Source organism: Parambassis ranga, chromosome 13 (genome assembly GCF_900634625.1).
Source record: "Parambassis ranga chromosome 13, fParRan2.1, whole genome shotgun sequence".
NCBI lineage: Eukaryota > Metazoa > Chordata > Actinopteri > Ambassidae > Parambassis > Parambassis ranga.
The window spans coordinates 13,604,977-13,618,984 of NC_041033.1; the positions used below are offsets into that span (position 1 = coordinate 13,604,977).

The 14,008-nt window shown below is 42.8% G+C and overlaps 1 protein-coding gene across 6 annotated transcripts in view; it reads left to right on the forward strand.

The window, feature by feature from the left end:
• Positions 1 to 8,389, forward strand: part of dock10 (dedicator of cytokinesis 10) — a 47,751-nt gene extending 39,362 nt beyond the window's left edge. For 2 of the 6 annotated variants that reach the window (XM_028420661.1, XM_028420658.1), the window contains exons 40-57: positions 1,075 to 1,185; positions 1,567 to 1,676; positions 1,752 to 1,867; positions 2,104 to 2,241; positions 2,336 to 2,518; positions 2,609 to 2,719; positions 2,802 to 3,017; positions 3,104 to 3,161; positions 3,740 to 3,841; positions 4,288 to 4,394; positions 4,469 to 4,591; positions 4,676 to 4,789; positions 5,593 to 5,739; positions 5,841 to 6,051; positions 6,137 to 6,327; positions 6,408 to 6,508; positions 6,949 to 7,087; positions 7,500 to 8,389. In XM_028420661.1, coding sequence (XP_028276462.1) covers positions 1,075 to 1,185; positions 1,567 to 1,676; positions 1,752 to 1,867; positions 2,104 to 2,241; positions 2,336 to 2,518; positions 2,609 to 2,719; positions 2,802 to 3,017; positions 3,104 to 3,161; positions 3,740 to 3,841; positions 4,288 to 4,394; positions 4,469 to 4,591; positions 4,676 to 4,789; positions 5,593 to 5,739; positions 5,841 to 6,051; positions 6,137 to 6,327; positions 6,408 to 6,508; positions 6,949 to 7,087; positions 7,500 to 7,547 — 2,326 coding nt within the window. In that variant the 3' untranslated portion in view covers positions 7,548 to 8,389. Of the gene's footprint in view, positions 1 to 1,074; positions 1,186 to 1,566; positions 1,677 to 1,751; positions 1,868 to 2,103; positions 2,242 to 2,335; positions 2,519 to 2,608; positions 2,720 to 2,801; positions 3,018 to 3,103; positions 3,162 to 3,739; positions 3,842 to 4,287; positions 4,395 to 4,468; positions 4,592 to 4,675; positions 4,790 to 5,154; positions 5,565 to 5,592; positions 5,740 to 5,840; positions 6,052 to 6,136; positions 6,328 to 6,407; positions 6,509 to 6,948; positions 7,088 to 7,499 lie in introns of those variants that run through there. The other 4 variants (XM_028420659.1, XM_028420662.1, XM_028420663.1 and 1 more) reach the window with 3 other exon arrangements.
• The last annotated feature ends 5,619 nt before the right edge of the window (positions 8,390 to 14,008 follow it).

Below are 14,008 nucleotides of genomic sequence, written 5' to 3' on the forward strand. Positions count from 1 at the left end.
TTTATTTAGGCCATGGTTACACACTAAGAAACTAAAGAAAATAGGGACTTTTAATTGAGCCGCCAGGTCTGCAGTTTGAATCCCAGACATTCTTCTCAGCATTATTCTGTTTCTGTGCTGGAGCTTTGCTTTCTCAGCATCTCACATTCGGCCCAATATACATAAAATATACAACAAAAAACGGTAATGTCTCCATGTTCGACCTTGCTGCTGTAGCCTCCATTGGCGTGCTTGCCTCCGCCCTCCCCCTCTGTTAATGGATGGTCCGTGTGACTGCACATTTATTGATTGAATGTGTTGCATCAAGTCTTCCTGTCTGTATTGACACATGATGAACATGTATGTTTGTATGTTGTGGGTTTTTTTTACATTTTTTCACCACATCCACCCCTCTGGTGTTGCATGTCGACCTCTGCACCGTCACCAAGTGCTCCACCTACTGCTTGGTTTGAGTTTCGGAAGCTGTTGATGGGTTTTTAGTAGATGTGCCTTCTTTCTTTTCCTAAGGCAGAATTGTAATGTTTTGGTTTGGTCTGATCAGCCTGTGATATGTTAAACATCTGTTTGTTGGCATCCAGTGACTGTAAACTGATTTGTGCTGCAGCTTCACTAACATTCATCATCATACCCACAGTTGTTTCATCCTCATCCTCTGCTCTCCACTCCAAGACTTAATGTAACATTTACACAATCTTATACTAATGGCAGACTAAAGCCACTGACTCTGCTGTGAGTCTAACCTTTCCATCTGGCTGACCTCCCTCACTATACGAGCTGTTTGATCTTTTTTTCCCTGACTGCAGCTGCTCTCATCACACCAAGGTCAAATTAGAGATCTTGTATGCTTTCAGCATTTCGTTTACCCTTACTGAAATACAATGTGACCTGCTGCTATAAATATACAACAAGGTCACAAAAGTGCAAACTGTGACTGCTTTTCAGACATTTAAATTATTGATTTACAGGCTAGTTAGCCAATATGCCACTCAGTTAGGTTAAATGACTAATCACACTGAACACTAAAACAATGTCAACTAACTAATGTTAGCTTTGATGTGGTTGGCTTGTGAACAGGAAGCTAGCAGCGGCAGTAAAGCTGGCCCAGTCAACCCATTCCAATGGCACCCTGAAGGGCTCTAACCACCCCTCCCAGTCCTCTCAACCCTCCAGCCTCTTCCCACAATGGTAATCAGCCTCCACCAGACAAACAGACAACACCTCAGCCATGATGAGTCTTTGGTTACTGGAAGTAAACTCCAGACTATATAAATGCATTTTAAAATACATATGTGTCCTGTGTATATTCATCATGTATGTGATCACTGTGTATCAGACTGTAAGTGTGTTCACAGCATGCTTCCCTCCTCATACATGCAGTGTTCTGTGATTTGTTAGTCTTTGTATTCTCATGCTTTTTATACTCCTGATAGCAGCAGGTTCTTGAGACATGGACACTAATGTTGATGTTGACCCGCCCACTAATGTGTGCACAAAAGATTTAGTAATGCATATAACATGCTGTATTTTGTGAGCACTATGATTGATATTTGATGCTGTTGCCTCCAGGATGGCATCTGGAGGTGAAGGCCACCGACATGCTCGCTCCCAAACCATGCCCATCATCAGGGGCAAAAACGCCCTCACCAACCCCAAACTGCTGCAGATGATGGAGACAGGTACCACACACACACTGTCTGAGGTGACTATAAGGTTACTCAGATGAGCTTATTTATACCTGCTTATGATTCTAGATGGGAACATTCAGGACGGAGACACGCTGAGTCCTACAGATATCGAGGCAAACCTGTCCACAGAGGTGTCGCTGACTGTGCTGGATGTACTAGAGCTTTTTGTTCACCATCACAAGGTCGGATATCTTCCACCATCTTTATTTATATAAACAAATTCTTATTTTGTCCATATGAAATAGATGGATCTAGAATACTAGATCGTGTGCATTTTAAATCCCTAAAATGATACTTTGCTGCCCCCTGGTGGCGAGAAGAATGTTTTTCTTCATGAAGGTTTTTAGAATGAAACATTTTAATCAGAAAAACATATACTGGTACCATAAAATGTGATTTCTGCTGTGGTTTCATACAGAAACAGCTGTTGCTGGATGATGGACAGAACACGCTGATGAAGAAGGTGCTGGACACCTTCCTACTCTTCTTTCAGATCAACCAATCAACAGCTACCCTACGGCATGTCTTCGCTGCACTCAGGCTTTTTGTACAAAAGGTCCAGCTAATAATTTTTACATTAAACATTACACCTAAGTGAATTCTCCATTTGTGTTTCTTATTTGTGGCCTCATCTTCCTCTTGCTCCACAGTTTCCCAGTGCATTCTTCCAGGGTAAGGCAGACCTGTGTGGCTGTCTCTGCTACGAGATCCTTAAGTGCTTTAACCATCGTTCCAGCTCCACCCAGATGGAGGCAGCTGCCCTGCTGTATTTTTTCATGAGAAAAAACTTTGAGTTTACTAAGGGCAAGTCCATAGTCCGCTCACATCTGCAGGTCAGTCAGGCCTGATGGACTTTAGTGCATAATGTTTGTACTGCATGATTTGTGAAACATAAAAGTACTGACGTCCTCTCTATGTTTCAGGTTATCAAAGCTGTGAGCCAGTTGATAGCAGATGCTGGAATCGGAGGCTCAAGGTTTCAGCAGTCACTGGCCATCATCAATAACTTTGCCAATGGAGATGTACCACTCAAAGTATTGCAGATTTTTGGGCTTATTTACAGCATTCTTTATAGGGATTATGATTTCTTTAAAACCTTTAATGCATATTTCGCAGAACACTCCATTCCCAGCAGAGGTGAAGGACCTGACCAAACGGATCAGGACTGTTCTGATGGCCACAGCTCAGATGAAGGAGCATGAGAAGGATCCAGAGATGCTGGTGGACCTGCAGTACAGTCTGGCCAACTCTTACGCCAGCACACCTGAGCTTCGACGCACCTGGCTAGAGAGCATGGCCAAAGTTCACGTTCGCAACGGCGACCTCTCTGAGGTTAGAAATGTTACACTCTCAATTCAGAAACTCTGCAACATGGCTTTAAAAATACTTATGAACAATGATGGGTCTGTTTTTCTTAGGCTGCCATGTGCTACATCCACATCTCAGCCCTGATTGCTGAATCGCTGAAGAGGAGAGGTCAGTGCACTGGCTGTTTTACGAGTGTTTTACAGCATGATTTGAATGCACATGCACCAACACGTGCATTTGATGTGCTCTGAAGCTGCAGATAGTGTGTGCATGTCTGCAGACATGATAACTTCACAGCTGTCTTTCTGTCAGTCTTTTTCTGCTAACACAGTCATTGAATTTTTGAACATCATGCAGTCATAGGAGTTAATGTGTGTGTGCGTGTGTTTGTGCAGAAAATTAACGTGTCTGTCTGGTAAAGATTCTCTGGGGGAATAAAAATGGATTCTCATCTGGCCGATCAGTAGAATAGATCTGTCTCTACATGATCCACACATTTTCCTGTGCTGCAGTCGCATGTCTGTTTCTCCTGATGTGCATGCCTTCTTCCTGTCTGTCTCCGGCTGCATGTGCCTGACATCTTTGTGCATGCGCTTCACCCACTGAGCTTGTGGGCCAGTATCTACTCTTGTGTCTTGTGCCAGTAGCTCAGCCTTGCCCTTGAGCATAAAAGGCAAAAGCAAGTGGAAACTTTGTAAACCTGCTCCTCCTCATCCTCCTCCTCCTCCTCCCTTCCTACCAAACAGGCTACTGGAGAGCTGACAAGGCCAGGATGTCCAGTGTGTCCCCTGAGGAAAGCCCTGTCTTTAAATGTAGCTCCTTACTAACTACCTCCCGAGATCAAGACAGTGAGTGTGTGCGCCTGGGGTCTGCTGGGTGGTGGGGTTTGGGAGTTCAGAAACATGAAGAGACAGGTGACAGTGGGTCTGCGCTGAGGATCAAAAAGACGTCAGGTTATCTGGTTTCAATTTTAACCCCTTTCCTTCATGATGTGTGGCATTGTCCAGTTAGGTGTATCGAAGACCACTGTTTTGCCTTGATGACATTTTTACTTTTTTACCGTTTGTCTCACTTGATAGGATGCTCAGTGTCACTTGGATGTGATATGAAACACACTCACATTTTGATTTTATTATTTTATTTTGTTTTGTAAAAGAAATGTCTTGTATTTTTATACAAGACTGTCTCTGTCAGATGCGTCTGTATAGTTTGTAAGAATCTGAACAAACCGCAGCACCGATCTTTTGAATTACACACCCTGACATCACTTTTTCCACTTGGTGTGAACCCTCAGCGTCCTTTTCCATGGGCTGGGCAGCGTTTATGTGCATCAGCCCCAATGTGAAGGAGGAGGGTGCCATGAAGGAAGACACTGGCACACAGGACACACCGTACACTGAGGTCAGTGTGAGCTCAAAGCAGGGCTGAGAAGTTGTGTTGTTTGCAGAGACTGAATGTTTGATGTCGTTGTGTAGGACACCTTAGTGGAGCAGCTGGAGCTGTGTGTGGACTATCTGTGGAAATCAGAGCGACACGAGCTCATTGCTGACATCAACAAACCGGTGATTGCTGTCTTTGAAAAGAGGAGGGATTTTAAAGTAAGTGTTGCCTTGCTGCTCTTTGCGTTGTAAATATGTGGTGTTGAAGTTTATGCTTCATCGTGTGTTTGTGTTTACCTGCAGCGGCTGTCGGAGCTGTACTACGACATCCATCGCTCCTACCTGAAGGTGACTGAGGTGGTGAACTCGGAGAAGCGTCTCTTCGGTCGCTACTACCGTGTAGCTTTCTATGGACAGGTAAGGCACTCCCTGTTTAATTAAAAAATGTATGTATTACCTCTTGTACTGTAATATTAGAAATTTACAGTATAATAACAAAAAATGGGATTCAACATAGCAACTCTTTTCAGAGCTATAAATCTTAAATCTTTGCTAACTAGATGTAAAAGTGACTGAGGTAAGAAAGCAGTGTGCAGTTCAGGCTGGAACTTACATGCTAATGTTTCAGACATGAATGTCTGTTATTGGGAATATACCACAGCATCTTATCAGCGAGGTCTGAAGGCCAAAGACGTGGAGACCAGATTCATGTTTGACTGAGTCTGTATCCTTAATTTCTCTGTCTGTTCTTTTCTTCCTATTTGTTATATTCTAAAATCAAGATTGCGGTAAGTTTTGAGCATCGTTTTTTGTTTTTTTTGTTTTCCCCCCTCAGTGCTAACCACTCTTACCTCTCTTCTCCTTCTACCACTATTAACACCTGCTGCTCTTACTCTAAAAGGTTTGTCTCGAGCTTGCTGTGGTCCATTTTTCTTCTCCATAATGCCCCAGTTAAGTTGTTTCAACATTAAAGAAGAGCTGAGCTCAATTCACCTCATTGGACAGGAAGATTACTGTTTAATAATCACCTTTGGCTCCAGTGCTGCTATGAAAATGACCTTTCATCCAGTAACACTGTTAGTGCTGAGTTGTGCTAACAAAATGTGCAATGTTTCTAAAGGACACAAGAAACAACTAGGGGGGCAACATAAGTATCAAACATATGCACATTTATGTAATATTAGGTTTTGCTAATTGGTGTGTCATGTGTGTTCTGGTAGGGTTTCTTTGAGGAGGAGGAGAGCAAAGAGTTCATCTACAAAGAGCCGAAGCTGACGGGGCTGTCAGAAATCTCACAGAGATTACTCAAACTCTACTCTGACAAGTTTGGAGCTGATAATGTCAAAATGATCCAGGACTCCAACAAGGTGAAAAAACAAAAGGACAGAATTTGACCATTAAAATGGATGAGTAGCTTAGCAGTGCTACTGGTTTATGGTGCGATACTGACTTGTTTAACATTCTTTAGGTGAACCCTAAAGACCTGGACCCCAAGTTTGCCTACATTCAGGTGACATATGTAGTGCCCTACTTTGATGAGAAAGAACAACAGGACAAAAGGACGGATTTTGAGAGACACCACAACATCAACCGCTTTGTGTTCGAGACGCCATTCACTCTGTCGGGAAAGAAACATGGAGATGTGGAGGAGCAGTGCAAGAGACGCACCATACTGACCAGTGAGTATGCCTCTGTGTCCTCAGGACAATGTCTGCTCCTGATAGTTGGTCTGACCAGCAGGTTTTTACTCCTTTCTCTCTTCAGCGAGTTCCAGCTTCCCTTATCTAAAAAAGCGTATCCAGGTGGTGGAGCAGCAGAGCACAGAGATGAATCCGATTGAAGTAGCCATCGACGAGATGTCACGTAAAGTCTCAGAACTCAACCAGCTCTGTAACATGGAGGAGGTGGACATGATCCGGCTGCAGCTGAAACTGCAGGGCAGTGTCAGCGTCAAGGTAGGGAAGTCTCTGAAAACCACGGGTATTTAATATTTGAACTGATTCGTTGTGTCTCACCTGATCGTCCTCTCATGCAGGTGAATGCAGGGCCTATGGCTTATGCCAGGGCTTTCCTAGAGGAGAAGAATGCAAAGAAATACCCAGACAACCAGGTCAAACTTCTTAAGGAGATTTTCAGGTAAGATTTTACTGCAGTCAGTCAATATCTGGCTAAAAATGGAAGGAGATGACTCATACAGCTCTTAATATGCACAGTTTAACTTTTTAAATAATTGTCGAGAAAGTTTGAATATAATGCAGCAAAGAGAGTCACTCAGCGTCTCCCCACAGGAGACCAGTGACATAATCTGACATGATGTGGACCCTGTAGGTCCACAGCTGCTATACTAACTATATACTCTGGTTTATTTACCAGTAAGTGTTAAATTTAACAGTGAGAACAACAGCCTAATGTTTCATAGAGACTTTTTATTTTTAAAGTCCACTCTATCAGGCCAACATTTTTATCTTAAATCATTTAAAGACATCATAAGAGCATTAAATGTCAAGTTTAATGGGATTATTAAGGATTTATGATCTGCACATTGCAGTAAGTCAGACTTAATCTGCCCCCTGCAGGCAGTTTGCAGAAGCCTGTGGTCAGGCTTTGGATGTGAACGAGCGTCTGATCAAGGAGGACCAGCTGGAGTACCAGGAGGAGATGAGAGCTCACTACCGGGACATGCTGACCGAGCTGTCTGGCATCATGAATGAACAGGTCTCCTTATGCAATGACCAATGAGTTCACTCACGCTGAGGCTTTCTTTTTTCTTTTTCTTTTTTTGCCGGTTAAGTTGCATGACACAATGAACCTTTCCCGTGCATTTGAGGCATGTTTTTGTTGCATTTCTCTGGTTTTTCATCCTTTTCTGCATCATTTTCTTCCAACCGTTTCTCTCATTGCAGCTTGACAAAAGTGTTCTTGCCTTCAGTACCTCCTCTCTGTCTAACAGCTCTCTGTCCACTCTTTCTAAGACTGGTATGTCATCTCCATTAATTATTTTACAAAACACATCCTGCTACTTGCTTTCCCAGACTTTATCTGTCCCTGATATTCCAGCTTATCTCAGGAGCTAAAGTGCTATTTTTTCCCTCTTCCACTATCAACTCTTATTTTTGCTCTCGTCTAGATTCCTCACACAAGACAACCTGGAACAGAACGGCACAGCACCTACTGAATGGCCATTAGACTCAACGGGAATTCTTTGTGCCAGTTTGAGCCTTGAAGCAGCTCATTTGTTTGTAGTTTTTTTCTTTCCTGCCGCAGGAAGCAGCAGGCTAGTGGAACTGTGACTGATGGTGAGTGTAGAGAAAACAAGGGAAGAAGAAGAAGTGTGTAGACTGTGGTTGTGGTAGTCTGTAGTCCCGTCGTTGAACTTTGACTGTCTACAGTATAGAGGCCAGGCTGCTGGACTGTTAGCTACTGTTTGTTTTGGTTTTAGAGTCCATTTGTCGTATTGATTCCTCAACAGATGCATCAGCACACACGTTCATACATACAAACACAGAACATGCGCCTTCTCTCCACAACCCTGACCCTTTAGAGAACAGTGACCTTACCGAGCTAGAGGTGCGTTCAGCTCTATATATATATATATATATATCACATATGGTGCATTTTGATTACAGTTTTTACATTTTTCCTGTGGATTATTGTTGTACTTCAACCTACAAACGTCTTAAAAGGCGACAAATGTGAAAAAAAAGAAAAAAAAATTTGAATACAGGTATTAAACTGAGAATCTGAGGAGATGAACGCACCTCCAGTTCCTGTTTGAATGTAGAGCAGCTCCTCATTGTTACTTTGTATCCTTGCTAACGTTCTGGAAAATATATCAGCTTGCCAATTTTCAAACGGAAACAAACCACAACGAAAAAAAAAAATATGTTTTGTAACATTTTTATAATTGAAATTGCATTGTTACTATTATTATTATTTCCCGCACTGTTTTGAATTGTAAATAAGAAATATTAATATTTAAAAATGTTTGAAATGTTTCTTTTTATAAAATATACAATATATAAATATTTGTTTAGCTGAATTACAAAAAAAAAAACAAAAACAAACTAAAGTTTTATGTATAACATTTAAATAAAAATTTGTTAATGTCCAAAATCTCTGATTATACTTCTCTTTGAAGGCTGTTTCTATTGATAAGGAGTGATTGATTGGCCGATAAGGTAGAGGGAGATGAGTCCTACAGCTGTAAAGCTCATCTCCTCTTTTCTCCTCTCTCTCATTAGAGCACAGACTTTATCAATCATCCACTCTCATATTGTTTCATAAATCATTAAGCTGCACTTTTAGATGAGACATTTCCTCTTGCTATAGTCCTCAGTAATTGTGTTCATCCAGGTTTCCAATCATGTTGAATGGGTTGAAAAAAAATCTCAGTAAAATGAGTGTGTGCGTCGGCTGCAGCTGTGCACAGCAGACATTCATATCCTGTCTATTGACTGAGCCTGAGACCAAGCAGCAGCTAATCATAGATAACTATGAGGAGCACAATAGATGTGTGAAAGCAGTTTAAACTCTGAAAGCAAGAAGAAAATTGCATTCTGCTTTCCGTCTGTGGAGTAGAAGACAACAGATGATGTCTGCGTGAGTCTGAATCCTCAGCTTTTCATACCAACTGTAGTACGGACTGTGACTATGAGACAGCAGGAGAGGTTCAGTGTGAGGTGTGCTCTCTGTTGTTTGCTATCAGATTCTTTGATGTCACAGACTTTATGTACACAGTAAGGATTTTAATGGTAAGGAGGTTCATGAAAGCATGAAAGAGGGCAAGCTTGTTTTTGACCAGAACAAAGGCACTAGATAACCTCCTTTTTGGAGGTTTTACACCAGCATCATCTCATTCTTCAAACAACATTAGACTTAATATGCACATAAACGAAGTCTTAACAAGAGCAGAGCTTTCACTCACTTCTGACAAGTATCAAACTTGTGGTTTAGGTTCCATTGAAAGTGAAATGGCATTAAAATTTAGCATGCCTTTCTACACAGAACTTTTCCATGGGATCCTGTGTCACTTTTTTCCAACTGTTGGGTATAATTACTGACCATGCAGAGAGAGCACAGCAGGGTGGTTGTTTACTTATTGATGCTAAGCTTCAGGTTGGAACGCTGCACATATAAAAGGAGGTTAAGTGGCCCTGAACATACAGCCTGTGGTAAAACACACAACACGTGTGTGTCATGTGTGTGTTTTACTTTTTATTCACTGCCTGACAAGACAGCCGACACATTTATATGTCTGTCCCTTCACTCTCCCTCTGCAGTGCAGCAGATTGAGTTGCACTGACCTCCGCAACACGACTTCTACACAAACTTTCCCTCCAGCCAATGAGTATTTCTCTCATCTATCTCGCCTCCCTCCCTCTCTGTGTAGCCTGTTTTGTGAACCAGAAAGGGAGGGGGGCTGATTGGGTTTCTCTGCTGTACAGACATGGTGCACTGGTCTGCCTCCCTGTGGCCTAGACTCTGGCGGGGTCAGGTTGCTCTGAGCCGGGACCATTCAGCCACAGACAGCATTCAAAAATGCAAAGCCCATTCAAACAGTAGGTACAATTTCACTTGTAAATTTTACTGTAAGTCATTTTAAAGTTCACTTCAGCCACAGGTGCACTTAGAGGCTGTGTGGTCTGTTCATAGTGTATTACAACCTGTGGCCACGTAAGCTCCACTGCAGCACCTGACTGTTAAGTCTGGCCATTGAAGCCCCATTGTGGGTTATTTGTAATTTCCTCCGTTGTGTGAGGCCCCCTCTCTATTTGATGCTTGCTGCAGTGATTCCTTTTGTTGTTATTTATCCAACAGCTGTTTTGTTTGAATGTGTTTTCCCTCCTGGGCTAACCCCCTGACCCCTGCCTTTATCATACACCACATATATGCATGAGGCAGAGGACTACAGGTGTACATTACTGAGTGTTATCTGAGTGTAAACGGCTCCCAAAGTGACATAAATGTAGCTTATATTGGTCAATTTGACCTTTGTTTTAAACATTGTATCTTCTGCATCACAATCAGAACAGAAACATGATCCCCTTTTTAATTTCCTCCTCTGATTCCTCTTTGCTGACAGATTGAATCAATATTTTATAAGGAGGATATTGTAATCCTAACAGAAACATGGGCCTTAGCAGATGGAGGTGCCAACAATCTAAACAGCCTTAGAGTTTCTTTTTTTCTTAAGAATAAAACTTGTAACAAAAAGATGCCAAAAAGATGTCCAAACTCATTTCAGCTGCAGTGCAGGTTTATTAGACCCCTCGCTATTCACGGTCTTATGTGCAGTGCTCATTTCATTTCCGAACCCCTGCTTAGTTTTCCTGAAACTGGACGCCGGGGCTGATTAATAAAACATCCTCTGTGTGCTGCTGGCTGATCACCGGAGCCCCTTCAGCTGTATAAGTGGTGAAAGGCGACATAATCTCCCCACAACAAGATCTGGACTGAGATTGAGAGACACACACGGGGGACACATAGAAAGAAAAGGACCACAGAAGCCCCCAGGGAGCAGCATGTTAAAACCGCAGCAGCAGCAGCAGCACGGGAAACTTCTACTCCACGACTCCCTGCCGGTCTTTGGGAAGCCGTGGTACTGGCAGCGCAGCAGCAGCACCATGGAGACCACCCGCAGCCTGGCGCAGGTCATCATGGAGATGCGCGACGAGATCAAGAAGCTGGAGGCGGAGAACCGGGAGCTGCGGGGAGATTACGGACGGCGCCCATTCGGGGCGATGCCGGGAGAAGCTACGATGCCTTCAGGTGGACAGCAGAAGGTGGGATCGGTGGAAAACCCCTACGTGAACCTGAGAAGAAATGCGTCTGCGCCAGTACTAGAGGGGCAATATAAAGGTAAGTACCAGATGCACAATGGACACATACCTCTGTTCTAATCCAAGACGTCTTGGTGCGTAAAAATGGTGCTTGCCCTTTTAATTGGGTTATTTTGAAAGGAATAGTATAACAAGTTGGTAAGCAAGTATTTATTGAAAGACCACAGATATCACAACGTTTTTCTCTCCACAGACAACACTGTCATGACTGTCCGGAGGTACTCCACAAGCAGCAGCCTGCCAGGGGTGACTGTGAGAGATGGAGGGATTGACAGGATCCAGCGTGGTAACTCTGGATGGGGAAGATTACAAGAAGAAGTGCAGCATGGGAATGATGTCTTTGGCAACTCAGCCAAAGGAGATGTGGTAAAGGTTACCAACAGACACTCCCTGCAGGAATATGTCCATAAAAACAGGTACGAGAACCTCAAATCCAAGACATGTGCAATTAAAGCAGCATCACTGAATACATTTGGGATTTCATTTAAATGTGGTTAAACACGTTTCAAGTTGACGTTCTGCCAAGTGATTTTGTTTGTGTGATCTCCTTTCAGGTCCAAGGTAAAAACTGTCACCTTCCTTCTCCCTGTGGATGACATCTACACCAGCCGGCCTGTTCTATCCAAACACCAGGAGGAGGCTAAAATAACCCACCTGGCTGCTATAACGGAGACCAATTCTTGAGACTTTAATGATGTGGCAATGGGACAAACTGCGGGCATTAACGAGGACTGTGTGGCTAGAGACATGTTTGCCTTCTCATCTGGGTCAGTGCAGGATGGGCTCTTAATGAGTATACGCCAGCAGAGCGATTTTATCACACCTGACCACACAAACACAAGACTCTGGTTACAGGTGTTCTTTTCATCTGGCCATGGCAATCCAGGCCCCGGTCATAAGTGTTGAGACACAGGGCACTGTGCAGTGAGGATCAGATGTCCAGACTCCTACTACCGACCCAGGGGTGGGGTGTCATTTCGGAGTGATACACACACCTGCGGTGACAGGCTTTTTAGGGGCAGCTGTGGCCGCTGACTTGAGCCTCGTGAGCAGCAGATTCATTATTTATTCATCTTTCTTTCTTTTCAGGATGTAAACTGGAAGGTGCCACATGAAGATGTGACCTGAATGTTTTTAGTCTATATTACACAATCAAGTGTCTGGCATATTTACATGAAGTTCAAATTAAGTTATTGTTAAGGGGATATTTCACCTCTAAATCAAAATAGCCTTTTCACCTGCAGGACTATTCATCTAGATTTGGAAATATTCTCAAACATTTCCAAGAGTTTAAATTGAGGCAACTGGACTCAAGGAATGTTTTTTGAAGACGTCGCAGAACTGAAGACGACATTTGAGGGAGTGACGAAACGTCTTCAAAAAAACAATCCCTGAGTCCAGCTACCTCGAACTGTGAACTGTCCTTTAAATTATAATTAGTATTATGGATTGTTTTGACCATTTATTTAGTGTCTATTACTGTGATTATTTGCCACTGGACATCAAGCTAATGATAAGCTAACATTTGAACCCCTAGAAAGGGGAATCGCCATAGGTGTCTGCTTCTTATTCTGGTATCTTATATTTAAAATAAAAAGATAAAATGCAAGAGTCAAAAGAAAATCTTTTACCCTGAGTGTAAAGCAGGTGGATATTCTGCAGGTTTTTTCTGATTTAAATTGCACAATAATTAACATGTTACATGAAAAATTTGACCTCATTGTTAGAGGTCAATGCAATTATTAAAGATGCACGAGCTAAAACGCAAATTGTATTCTGTCACCTTGAGGATGAATATAATGTTTGATCTCCTTTGTAGTCTATGTTTAAACACTGACAAAGCAGAGGATCTAGCTAAAAGCTGTCTTCTCAGCAGCGACTGTTCAGCAGCAGTGGCGTGTGTGTTAAAAGCACCTAGGTTTGATAAATCATTCATAGTCAATAAGCCTTTGAGTGAGTAATTACCAGCTCAGAGGACCAAAGAGAAGCTGCTCCGGGTGTGTTTGCTTTGATTGGTTGGTGTTGTTCCTCTGTGTTCACATGGCTGCCAAAGCTCTCTGTGTAACTAACTAACTGCTGTTTGGGGAAAGTCATCTGTTTCCTTTAACCTGCCTAGAGTTTCATCTTCTGATTGGTCATCCGTGCGCAGGCTTCCGTAGCTCTCTGAGTCACAGGCCTTGACGGCTGGGCAGGTCTGGGGATCTGACGCATGTAGCAAAGGTGGGGGGGCTCGCTCAGGCTGTCTCCATATTTCACAAGGATCAAGGAAAGTTCATAACTGCACTCCTTCTGAAAAGCTACATCAGAGAACAGATGAAAAGAGGAAATTAAAAAACAATGTAGAATTAGATGGAACTGTCAGGCAGCTGTGGAGACCTGGCTGCTTTACTGAATCTTGTGTTCCTTTCAAGGAAGTAGGTGGTCCTCCTGCCTTTCCCTTTCACCTCAACCTCCCCTCACTTCTGAAAAATAAACTATTTACTCTTCAAAATCATGAGAAAAAAATGTCAAAGTAAAGAGGAGTTGCAGTGTTAACAGTATTCGTAACAGTATGAATATCCATCAGGCCTGATGAAACAAGTCACGCCTTTGAAAGAGAAACGATAAGAAGCTTCTGTAACAGCAGCATACCATGTCTCACATTTGTCCACAAGCCACAGTCTCTTAGCATCCAGTCAGAAAACCAGCTGTAGCTGCGGTAGCTGTCCAGTCCAGCCTGGGTCCAAAACTATCACCATGCAAGCTTATTATTATCCGATGTTTTGATTTATAGAGAAGTGGGCACAGAATGTATAAA